Source organism: Carassius auratus, chromosome 15 (assembly GCF_003368295.1).
Source record: "Carassius auratus strain Wakin chromosome 15, ASM336829v1, whole genome shotgun sequence".
NCBI classification, from domain to species: Eukaryota; Metazoa; Chordata; class Actinopteri; order Cypriniformes; family Cyprinidae; genus Carassius; species Carassius auratus.
In genome coordinates this window covers 6,026,861-6,039,507 of record NC_039257.1, presented here as the reverse complement: position 1 = coordinate 6,039,507, position 12,647 = coordinate 6,026,861, and the positions used below count along the sequence as shown (strand labels likewise).

At 35.3% G+C, this 12,647-nt stretch overlaps 1 protein-coding gene across 1 annotated transcript in view; it reads left to right on the top strand.

The window, feature by feature from the left end:
- The window catches only part of LOC113114827 (cation-independent mannose-6-phosphate receptor-like), a 36,017-nt gene extending 24,456 nt beyond the window's left edge, over positions 1-11,561 (top strand). The window contains exons 35-47 of the mRNA XM_026281878.1: positions 234-383; positions 505-663; positions 1,823-2,021; positions 2,266-2,418; positions 4,038-4,275; positions 5,547-5,683; positions 5,756-5,873; positions 6,344-6,490; positions 6,599-6,783; positions 7,362-7,548; positions 7,667-7,810; positions 8,347-8,416; positions 8,518-11,561. Coding sequence (XP_026137663.1) covers positions 234-383; positions 505-663; positions 1,823-2,021; positions 2,266-2,418; positions 4,038-4,275; positions 5,547-5,683; positions 5,756-5,873; positions 6,344-6,490; positions 6,599-6,783; positions 7,362-7,548; positions 7,667-7,810; positions 8,347-8,416; positions 8,518-8,892 — 2,262 coding nt within the window. The 3' untranslated portion in view covers positions 8,893-11,561. The remainder of the gene's footprint in view (positions 1-233; positions 384-504; positions 664-1,822; positions 2,022-2,265; positions 2,419-4,037; positions 4,276-5,546; positions 5,684-5,755; positions 5,874-6,343; positions 6,491-6,598; positions 6,784-7,361; positions 7,549-7,666; positions 7,811-8,346; positions 8,417-8,517) is intronic.
- The last annotated feature ends 1,086 nt before the right edge of the window (positions 11,562-12,647 follow it).

Sequence of the window (12,647 nt, the reverse complement as noted above, 5' to 3'; positions counted from 1 at the left end):
TATATTGGAGGCTGTCTTAGACTACATGCACACCTGTTCACACTTCAAATGAAGAAATAACATACTGTTGTTTTTGCATTTGTGACATTACTCATATTACTTTGAGTCTGTTTGAGCAAAATATTTTTACTAATCATACCATTGCACTGGGAGTTGATATTAAATTACGTTTGAATGAGATTTTCTGGTTTCAAATTCAGGTGTTTTTTTGGTGTGTTTTTTTTTCTGCGCAGGACATCGGACGAATCACCTCCCCTCCTCGCTTTAATATCAACACCAATGAGGTGGAGATCACCTTCAGCAGCACAACCGTCTGTGCTTCTGACCCCACCTCCAGCTACTCCTCCAAGATCGTTTTCACCTGCCAGAAAGGGGCAGAGCTGGTAAGAGAGGACCCAAAACCATCATAAATGGTGTTGAGTGTATCCGAGCGATTGTTGGTTCAAGAATTTCATCCGCCATTTCTGTTGTACCTGAATGTAAGTGTTGGTTTTGCACAAACAGGGTTCTCCCCAGATGATCCGGGCTCAGGACTGTCTGTATGTGTTTGAGTGGGCCACTCCTGTGGTCTGCCCAGAGACCATCACACTAAATGCCTGCAGTCTGACCGTCTCCCAGCTGGGTTATACATTTGACCTCTCGGCTCTATCAGGGATTGTTCAGGTAATGAAGAGAGAGACTTTTCCAGGGCTGAACATTCGTGCCTTCAAAATTTTGGGGTCTGTTAGATTGTTTAATGTTTCTGAAAGAAGTCTCTTATACCAAAGCTGCATTTCAGAGAAGTCACCAAGGCTGCATTCGTTTGATCAAGCAAGAGTGTAGCAATATTGTGAAATATAGTCGCAATTTAAAATAACCGTTTTGTTATTCACATTTATTTTGAAATGTAATTTATTCCCAGTGAGTGAAAGCTGAATTTTCAGCATCATTACTCTCTTCAGTGTCACATGATTCTTCAGAAATCATTCTAGTATGCTGATTTGCTCATAAGATTTTTCCTGTTAGGACCAGTTGTGCTGCTTAATATTTTTATGGAAATCTTGATATGTTTCATTTCAGAATTCTTTGACTAGTTCAAAAGAATAGCATTTATTTCATATAGAAGTATTTTGTAACATTATAAATGTCTTAAAGCTGCAGTAGGTAACTTTTTTTTTTTTTTTTTTTTTTACATATTTGTTAAACCTGTCATTATGTCCTGACAGTAGAATATGAGACAGATAATCTTTAAAAAAATCAAGCTCCTCTGGCTCCTCCCAGTGTCCTATTGCCATTTGCTGAAAGTCATCCGCTCCCGGTAAGAAACAACCAATCAGAGCTGTGATCCGTAACTTTGTTCAAAATGTAGAAAAATGTATATAATAAGCGAGTGCACCATGAATCCATTTACCAAACCGTGTTTTTAGCTTGTCCTGAATCACTAGGGTACACCTATAATAAGTGTTTATATTCGGACTATTTTAGATTGCTTCGGGGGTACCGCGGCGGAGTAACCCAGTACCTTTGTGATTCTTCATAGACATAAACAGAGATGATGTTCTTCCGCAAAACACAAGCAGTTCTGTTTATTAACCGCTAGAGCGTCAAAAGTTACCGACTGCAGCTTTAACTGTTGCTTCACGATTTTAATGCATCCTTCCTGAATAAAAGTAGTCATTTTAAAATAATTAATTAATGACTAATAAAAAAAATCCAGACCTCCAAACCTTTGAACGGTAGTGTGTGCGTATACAGTATGTGCAAAAAATCTACTAAAAACATAGTAGCAAAGAGATGATTCTGGAGCTTAGTTTAGTGTGTTTGTTTTTTGTTTTGTTTTTAGGTTCCTGGAAGCTCTGGCTCCTTTAATATCAATGTGTGTGGGACTGTGGCGGGCTCAGCATGTAAAGACAGCGCAGTATGTCTGATCTCAAAAACTTCTGCGGCTTCATACGGAAACACCAAAATCATGAACCTAGACTACAAGAGAGAAGAGCAGGGTGTGATCATGCAGTACAGTGGAGGAGACACCTGTCCTCAAGGTCAGACAAACACTCTAGTCACTCTGTAAACCTACCGAGCTGCCTACCTAGACAATATTTGAAATGCTTGTTCTAGGAGGTAATAATTGTCAGATCTGGCAACATTGCATGCTTGTGTTATAGGAAATGCAGCACTACAATGCATTGCAGTCAACCAAAGTCAAGATCTAAGATTGCATCTGTAGATAGACTCCAGATAAACTTTTCCCCTAAATGATTAAAATGTGTGTTTATTGTCTTCCAGTTACAGATCTAGATGAGGTGTGCACTTTCCCCTTTAAATTCCGGAGCAAATCTTACACTGAGTGCACAACTGATGGCAGGATTAACGGCAAGAAGTGGTGTGCCACTACAAGCGACTATGACAAAGATCAGAAATGGGGCTTTTGCTCTGCCGGTATGAATAATTTACCATGTACTATTACACGTACCAAATACATGTACTATTTTGGGATAGCGCACTTGGACAAGCTGTATTTATTTCATTTCATTTTTATTTCAATAATCAGTTTTTTTAATGGTTTTTGTTCATTATTAAGTAGAGAAAACTAAAGATGTGTTCAATTTTGAAGTTAATTAGTGAATTAAATATTTATATATTAAAGGGACACTGAGTAGGAATTACTCCCATCTAGTGGTGAAATTGTATTTTGCATTCAAACTAATTTTGCTCTCCAGCGCCTCGCTTTTTCAAATGCGCGTTGCATCTACGGTAGGCGATATGTACCAAAAAGCTTTGACAGGATGTATTCTAATAGCACTTCATCGAGTTTTCCTTCAGGTGAACAGGTGTGTTATTTCAAACAAACTGCAACATGACAACTAACAAACGAATGTTACAGTATGAATTACTGACTGTGGAAAACATGAAATATTGTAATTAGTAGTTATGTCTAATTTATTCGTTATATTTTCTGAATTATATGCATTGTTTGATATAAAAAAAAAATATTATAATATAGACTGTAACACTGACTTACCTGTCGAGAAGAAAACTGGCCACTTCAGCGTCTCTTTTGAAATCTTTATCAAGCATTAGCTCTTTCCACCTAGAAAAAGCTTCCCCGACATTAACTCTTGTTTTCTGTAATCTACGGTCACGTTTCCTTTTACGTTCTCTTTTTGACTGTTTTGGCGACGATGTTTTCTTCTCCTGTGGCGCGGCATATGTATGGTCCATAACAAGAATGCAATCCAGACTTTTAAACTTGCCGGTGCAGTTTCAAGCGCCTCTCACTGCTCTGCACCTGCGTTTCTGGCTCTGACCGAAAACGCGTTGTGGAAACGCGTTGGCTTAGTACTTTTTGTCCCTCTCTGCTATTATAGTTTTGCAAGATGGCGGAACTACATGGAAGCCTCCGTCAACCTACCCGTCCCATGTATATAAAGATAATAAATTTTTCATTTACAAGGATTAGTTTAAACATTGGCATAGGTATTTGTACACCATTGAGGGCATATTTATGAATAAAAATATTGATTTTAGATAATAAAATACCTAAAAAGTTACTTATTGTCCCTTTAAAAAATTATAATAATAAATTAAGTAAAATGTAAATAACTGTATTTACAAAATGTAAGATTTTGATCATTTAAATAATTCAAAGATAATGTCATTTAATGGTAAATGGACTGCATTTATATAGCGCTTTCAACAGACCACATGGCCATCCAAAGCGCTTTACAATTTGCCTCACATTCACCCATTCACACACACATTCACACACCGACTGCGGTGTCTGCCATTCAAGGCGCCATCCAGCTCGTCGTAATGTAATTAAGTAAATACTAGTAATAACCTATTGAAATAATTATGTAATGTTTGAATAAACCTAATGTAATAATTTCAGAAGGTTCATCAATTTGGCAGCACATAACGTGAACATTACTTAAATTGTCTATGGTTTTTAAGATTTAAATAACAAATGTTTTTGTCTAATTGAATGTTGATTTTAATTATTAGAAACTTGATTTTTAAGCTGTGTATTTACACATTATTTCTTGTTTAATTCACAGCACTAAGAGAGAAACGGCAGTCGTCCATTTTGTTCTTGTGTGACCGAGCGGCAGGTCGTGGAAGTCCACAGCTGATGAGTGAAATCCTAGGATGTTCTGCTAACTTCCAGTGGAGAACGGATGTGGTGTGCCCGCCCAAAAAGATGGAGTGCAAGTTTACAGGACAACACCAGACCTACGACCTGCGCACGCTCTCATCTCTAACAGAACCATGGAAATTTAGCAACGGAGATGATTCGTGAGTTTCACACCTGTTGTTCTGTTCGGTTTCATTTGCCCCTGTCACGGGATGGAAACTAGTATCATTGACAGTAGTGGCCAATATTAGTACTTTTTTTTTTTATGCTGATATTAGAAAAACATATCATGGCATCTTTTCCACTTTTTTTAAGTATTGATTACTCGGTTGCACTTTATTTTACAGTACGTGTACTAACATGTACTTATAGTGTACTTACAGTGTATTTATCCAAGAAAGTTCTGGTAACACAAGGTAACTACAATGGGTTAGGGTTAGGTTTAGGGGTAGGTTCAGGGTTAGTACATAGTTATTACATAGTTATTGTAATTACTATAATAAGTACATAGTATGTACATGAGGAACAGGACTGTAAAATAAAGTGCTACCGATTACTCTTTTACAATTTTTATGTGAAAGTAATCAGTTGTTAGTAAGCAGATGTTTCTAAGATTTTTTTTATTTTATAATACCGTATTTTCCGGACTATAAGTCGCAGATTTTTCATAGTTTGGCTGGTCCTGCGACTTATAGTCAGGTGTGACTTATTTATCAAAATTAATTTGAGATGAACCAAGAGAAATGAACCAAGAAAAAACATTACCATCTACAGCCACGAGAGGGCGCTCTATGCTGCTCAGTGCTCCTCTAGCCTACACTGAAAACATAGAGCGCCCTCTCGTGGCTGTAGACGGTAATGTTTTTTCTTGGTTTTTGGTTCTAAATAAATTGCGACTTCTATGTGTTTTTTTCCTCGTCATGACATATTTTTGGACTGATGCGACTTATACTCAGGTGCGACTTATAGTCCGAAAAATACGGTATTTTTTATTTTATTTTAATCTTTTCAAAGCAATAACAAAAAAAAAAAGTTTAGCAAAATGCATTTTTGCACCTAACATTAACATTTTCTGCCAAAATAAATCTATGATCTAATAAAATAATAATAATAATACAAAAAATAATCCAATAAAATTAATTAAGAGTAAATAAATAAATTGTTTTTTATGTATTTATCTACTATGTCGATTCTGATACAGTATCTTGAGTTGTGATGATGTGTAAAATAAAAATATATATATTAAAATCTAATTTCATGACAGAGCAATAATCTGTATATAAATTTTTTTTTTTTTTTAAACATACATTTTTGAGGTACTATCTGTACTCAAGTCTGTGAAATTTGAACACATTGCATGAGTAATGACATGTGTAATATTGCACCTCCATCTGAATCTGCAACAACTGGACTATTTATTTTTTTCTCATAGGTACTACTTCAATCTGTGCCAGGCCATTCATGGAGGTCAGCCAGGGTGTGCAGCAGAAGCCGCCGTGTGTCGCAGACGTGCCAGCGGTAAGACCGAGACTCTGGGCCGCGTTCACACGCAGACCATGGAGTTAATCGGTAAGTATTTTTAATCCTTCTCTGACGTGATTGCGGTTGTGTTGGTTTCTCATCAGTATGTGTCCTGGCCAGATGGAAAAATCCTCGTCAATTATTCCATGGGTGACGAGGTGTGTGGAAACAATAAACCAGCAAGAACAATCTTGCAGCTGAAGTGTGGCAGCACAGTGGGCCATCCGAAATTATTCAGGTACGTTAAGAATGACTTGGCATGAATAGGTTCTTAAATTAAGATTTATTTAAGTGTTTTGGTCACAAAGGCTATATTTAAAAATACAGTCAAAGCAGTGATATTGTGAAACATTATTACAATTTAAAATAACTAAAATACAGCTTTGCATCACATGAATAAAATACATTTTAAAATATATTTTATTCATGTGATGCAAAGCTGTATTTTCAGCATCATTCAGAAATCATTCTAATAAGCCGATTTGCAGCTCAAGAAACGTTTCTTATCATCAGCAATGAAAACAGTTGTGGTGCTTAATATCAATCCACTATCAATCAAAAAAATTGATCCTAAATGACGGTAAAGATTTATAATGCCATTACAGGAATATGTATAGTTTTTTTTTTGTTTTGTTTTTCAGAGATGCTGATCTGTATTTTAATGTTATGTGTGAAAATGAAATTCATATTTTTGTCTGTTTGTTTTAGGGAGGATAAAGCAGCATGTGAGTACTGGGTGGAGTGGGAGACTCGATTTGCATGTGCTGTGAAGCAGGAGGAAGTGGAGATGATCAATGGAACCATCAAAGTACCAGAGACAGGAGCCATTTTCAGCCTGGGAGCGCTTTATTACCGGTGAGTATCATTGGCCATCAACTCTCATTCATTAACACAGAGCCTACAACTACACCACACCACATCTAGTAATGTGCATGAGATCAACAGTATTTTATCTGTCCTCAGTTTCCACAACGCCTCAGGAGACATCCGTCCCAATGGAGATCGCTATATCTACCACATCCAACTGTCAGGCATCACCGACCACTCCATTTCCGGTTGTCGGGGTGCAAATATCTGTCAGGTCAAGATTAATGGCAGTTACCGCAGACAAATTGGCTTGGCCAGCAAAGCAAAGTATTATATAAAAGGTGAGAGAAATTCTATAAGTGACCATGGTTGGGAATTACAATGTGTGTTCAGTGCTCAAATATTTCGGTATGCATGTTGGGACAGATGAAAGGCAAAGAGGGGTTTGTTTATTTATTTATTTAGAACAATGCGCAAATGAAACTATTGTTTAATTTTTTTTTTTGCTTATTTAATTATATTTATATTAATTAATTGATGTATTTATTTGTATTGTTAAATTCTGTTTTAACAACACACAAATGGCAGAAATAAATAAATGTTTTGTTTTATTTATTTTTATTTTTATTTATATTCAAATTATTTTTGTTTGTGTATATATATTTTGTGGAATTTTTTTTATTTATACTTATTCAATGTTTGGGAAAAAATATATAAATAAATGATATACTTATATCTCAATTATACACTTATACACATATATATATATATATAATTAGCATAGAGTTAGCATATGTTATGTCACTTTTTTTGTCAATACGATTTAGTTTGTAGTATGAAGTCATATTATTAGTTTAGGTTTGTATTTCAGTGATGATGTAATACTTTTGTGGCATGACCTGGTGTTGTATTTTGGCAGGTGGAAATCTTGACGTCTTGGTACCATCTGAATCTGTATGTGGACGAGATAAGACTAAAACTGTGTTCTCGACCATCCAGTTCCACTGCAGCCCTACGGCAGGAGAAGGTATCCCAGAATTCCTTCTGGAGACAGATGGCTGCCAGTATCTGTTTGTTTGGCACACCGCCACAGTTTGTGAATTTTTGTGAGTATAATCAAAGCCTAAACATAATTTTAAGCTTTAATTCAACAATTATACAACATAGATTTGTTCACAAAGTAAGTTTGTGTATAGTACATTGTTTTTCCCATATTTCATTCAGCTCCATGAACCCGCGCAGCACTGATGGAGGGGAGGAGCATGCTGAATTGTCTGGGCGGAGTCAGGCTTTAGAGGCGGTGCTTATCCTGTTGGTTGTGCTCACAATCTGTTTCCTTGTTCTTCTGCTGCAAAAACGAGACAGGAGGTAAAATGCAACTTACATTTATGTGTGAATTTTATTTTTAAACCTATACAAAGGTTTGTGGCCAGTGCTTTTTTAACTCAAACTAATACTTTGGATGCATTAAGTTGTTCAAAGGTGACAGTAAAGACATGAATAATATTAGAAAGGGTTTCCATTTCAAATAAATGCTGTTCTTTTGATCTTAATATTTATTATAATTATTTAATTTATTTATCTTTTTACAAATAAATGCACCATTGTTGAGCATAGGAGACTTTTTTAAATATTGACCCCAAAACCTTTAAGTGGTAGTGTAAATATAGATATTTTTTTATAAACTCAAACAATTTATTATTAAAAATATAAAAATTTTACTCAAGCTGCAAATAAAGCTGTAAATAAAACATTATATTATTTAAAATGTAATGTTAGTTCAATGCTAAATCATTTGTTAATTTTATTATTTGTAAAAATGTACCAGCAATTACTGAGCGATAATAGTTTCTACACCAGTTTTTTTTAGTCCGTGTGCTTAATATGCATTTTCGTATTTTTAGGCAACTTCTAATACAGAAAGTGTCAAGTCTCTGCAGGAAAGAAAATCCAGTATCCTACAAATACTCCAGGGTAATGTTTTATCCTTTTTGCAAGTTTTACAATAAGTACAAATGTATCAAAATGAGTATGAATAGAACTCTTGTTTTGTCTCCGTTCGTCTCTCTTGATAGGTGAACGCAGATGATGGTGGATGTGAAGATGAGATGGAATGGTTAATGGAAGAGACCGGGACACCCACGCGGGAGCCACAAGGGAACGGTCACATCACCACCAAGCCGGTCAGCGCAGACGCCCTGCGCTCCTTCTCCCTGGACGAGCAGGACAGCGAGGATGAGGTGCTCACAGTCCCAGGGGTCCGAATCGCCCCTTCATCGTCCACTTCCATACGGCAGCAGTCAGCTTTGTTGAAAGCAGAGAGCGATGAGGATCTGGTGGGGCTCCTGGTGGACACACGGGGTAGAAACGAGACCCAATACAGCGGCAGAAACCAGAGCAAACCTCAGCCAGACCCTGATGACAGCGATGAGGACCTACTCAAAGTCTGAGGGCGCTGGGCGGCCCAAACTAAACTTTCGAATGTCTCTGCCACAACGCTCCAATTGTTTAGTTGCTCCACTTTGGGCTTTCTAAAGGGAAATCTCTCTGTGAGCTGTTTGCAAGACAGCTTTCACGAGCAAGTCGGTCAATTCGTCCACTAAATAAATTCGATGCCTTTCTGACAAAATAAGTTTTTGTCATTTGATCATTTATTTGTGTGTTATGTTTTCCATTGATTAAGATGAATTTTGTACAACATCGTATGTGAATTCAGTCACTCCCAACAAACGTACAGAAAAGGACTATATAGATTTTCTTATTGTTATTTAAAGATTTTTGGGAACTGTTTTTTGTTAATTCACAAACTCACTGTAAAAATACACTGTTCTTTGAAATGATTCTGAATGATTGTGGCAGATACAGTCAAATATATTTTCTAAACTACAGTCTAAAGTAGTATTTCACATATCTTGAGCCATGTAGCACCGAGAGGAGACTGATCCGCTTTGCCAAGTTCATATTTAAATCACAAACCTTCGAACATCATGCTTCGTACTTGTGTTCTGCATCAGCATTCACCTTTCACTATTGCAGCGTTCAACTAAACCACAACATCTGTTATTGGGTGTTTTGTGCAGTGCTTTTTCCCCCTTGTTTTGACAAAACGCATGTTCTACTTGCCCTAATAGAGCAACGAGCACAGACGGAGATTTAGTGCCATGGAGGAATGACATTGCATGTATGACTGCTGCAGGCTTCCTTTTAGAATCATAATTTCTCATTGCAATCAGAAGAAAAATTATTGTATTCATTGTGTCGTGTTTATTTGCTTTATTGTTTAGTTGCACTTTACGATAAGATTCAGTTCATTAATGGGACATGGTGATGGTTAAAAAAAATTAAAAATGGGAGGAAAAACTGTATTTTAGTTATTTTGCGTTCATTCGTAAAACTTTTCCATTCCCTCAAGAAACATTTTGTTCACTCCCCAAGCTTTATGCTCTCACCTGAGAGACATTCGTTCGTTTGTTCGTTCGCAAGCATTTGAGTGTTAAACTTTTTAATTTCCTTGAGAAGCTTTTGCAAAACTATTGCATTTGTAAAACATTTGCGGTTCCTAGAGAAACTGTTTTCAATAAAAAAAACTCATAAGTCATAAAACTTTTGCGTTATCTTGAGAACCTCTGTTTGCTCACAGAAATATTTGATCATAAAAATCCCAGATAATTTGTTTTTCATTCGCTTTCATGTGTTTGAGCATAAAACTTTCCCCATAATCTCTTCCGTTTGCCCACAAAAATATTGTTTGTAAAAAAAAATTGTGTTCCCCTGAAAACTTTTGTAAAACTAAAGCATTTACTAACGAAACTTTTGTGATGCAAATAATATGAGGGAAGAAAAACTATATTTGTGCTTTTGCAAGTGAGTGCAATTTTTCCCAGGGGAACGCAATAGTTTTGCGAAAGAACAAATGTTTTGCGAGCAAATGGCAAATTAACTTCTAAAAAGGATTGCGAATGAATGCAAAGACTCAAATTTTGCCTCTAATCACCATTTACCCTCGTCTCCCTTTTCTTTTTTTTCTTTTTTTTTACAGAGTTTATTAATCTGTTAATTTATAAATGGTCTGTTACCTGTCACTGTTACTTGTTATCATGTTTGTTCATGATACGTTAACTAATGTTTATTTAAACAACTTGAAATGTTGCGGATGTATTCGAATAAGTGGAAATAACGTTAATAAATTCTGTAAAAGTGTTGTTTATGGTTAGTTGGTGACACCAAATGCACTAATTAACATGAACAAGTTGAAGTTTATTGTAAATTGTTACTTTTTCTTTTAATCAATTTTTTTGTCATTTGATGTTTTGCGCAGAAGAAATCAGTGCCTAGGAAAGAAGCCAAAAGTATACCAGGTGTTAGAAAGCCTTTTACGAAGCACTTTTCCTGTTAGCGTGAACAGTTTTGTTTTCAGTTGCATTAACGGAACACCCCGCACCTCTGCAAAAAATAATGTTTTATTTGCTGAATCGGTTCCAGCTCATGTTTTTCTGCTGACTAACTAAACAACTAAAAAGATGCAAACATTTACAGTTGTGTTGCAGGTTTTCTGTCAGCTCTCAGAAATGATTTACCAAAAGATTTTTCTCTCAGGACAGTGACGGTACAATGGGACACTGGTCCTGTTTGGCAGCATGTGTACAGTTTTTCACTCTGGCTCAATGCTCTGTCTCATAGGCTTGTATTACCATCCATCAGGGTATTCCTAAAATATATATTTGCCAATTAAAGCCACACCAGTTCTGTATATGCGAGACGGTACATCACGATGCGTGAAAGCATGCATGTTTGTACTCTGCACCTTGGTGGACAGTTTTTTTTTTTCTCCTGTCCTTTAGGGCAGAAGGTGCGTGGTGCACTTGATGGCTGTTAGTCATCATGTGCTTCCCCTCTCCTTGCTGGAAAAATGTCTGCCTGCTGTATGAGATATTGTACGATACAGTTGTAATACTACAAGAGAAGGTCCTGAGATAGTTTTTTTTTTATTATTATTATGGAGGCTTTAGCTCTTCTCAGACTGTATTTGTCATATTTTATAGCATTTTGTTTTGGGATTTAAACAGTATATGCTGAGATGTTATACCATTATTTCAATAAAACTATCAGCTCCTCAGCATGCATTCTTATTAGGAGTTGTTCTTATTTTGTTTTATCTCACTAGTCTGAAGGCTTGCTCAAGCAATTTGAATCAAACCACTGTTTTAGTTTTTATTAATATTTTCGCTTTTTGTAATAATAATAATATTCTATATCATTTTGCTATGTGGTTTTGTCATAAATTTTACCATTTAGATTTTTTTTTCCTGGTAGTTTTAATTTATTTCACTGTTTAACAAACTAAAATAAACATTAGAAATGTTGCCTTTGCATCAAACTAAATTAGATTGTTTTTCATGTAATATTTGTTTTAATTTATATCAGCTTTAAGTTAAAAATTTGAGTAAATTTTTGTCTGTACCATTTTTAGTGAAAATTGTTCTTTATATTTATGTTTATATTTCTTTCAGCTTTAGTTTTAGTTCAGTTAGATTTTTGTTTTTTGTTTTTTATCGATTTCCAGTTTCTTACGTGCGTATATATACGCACGCGCCAGATGCGAATTGTCCATTTTCTGTTTGGTCTCTGTACCGTTTTCTTTCATATACGTATACATATATACTGTATATAATTTAGTAATTTTTAATGGGCTTTTGTCAATTATTAGTCAAAATTACTATTTAAGGTTACATTTTTATTTTTGGTTTAGTTCAGTTTTAGCTTTTATTTATTTCCAAGTAATTTTAATGTTTCAAATTAATTCATTTAGTTTTTTGAGGAAACATTTTTAAAGTTCATAAAGTCTATATTTCGTTATTTCAGCTTTATTTTAAAAACTTAAAATTTGTTTAATGTGTTGTGTGCTTTCACCATTAACCTGTTAACTGTCACTCACGTTTTTGAAGATAGACTTGAATGTGCATGATACAAACCTACATTTTTATAATTCATGACTGAAAACATTTTGTAACATGATTTTGATGTGCCATTTACATGGTAATGCAATGTCTGATTTTAAAATGGGTTTTGAAGGATGAATTTTGAGATTTTATGTTTTCAAGTGATATATAACTTCTGATGATTTCTAAAATGTGATAGAGAAAAAGGCAACGAGGAAGTAAACAAAGCTCCTTTTGTAATGTAGATTTCTGAGGGTTGACTCTTG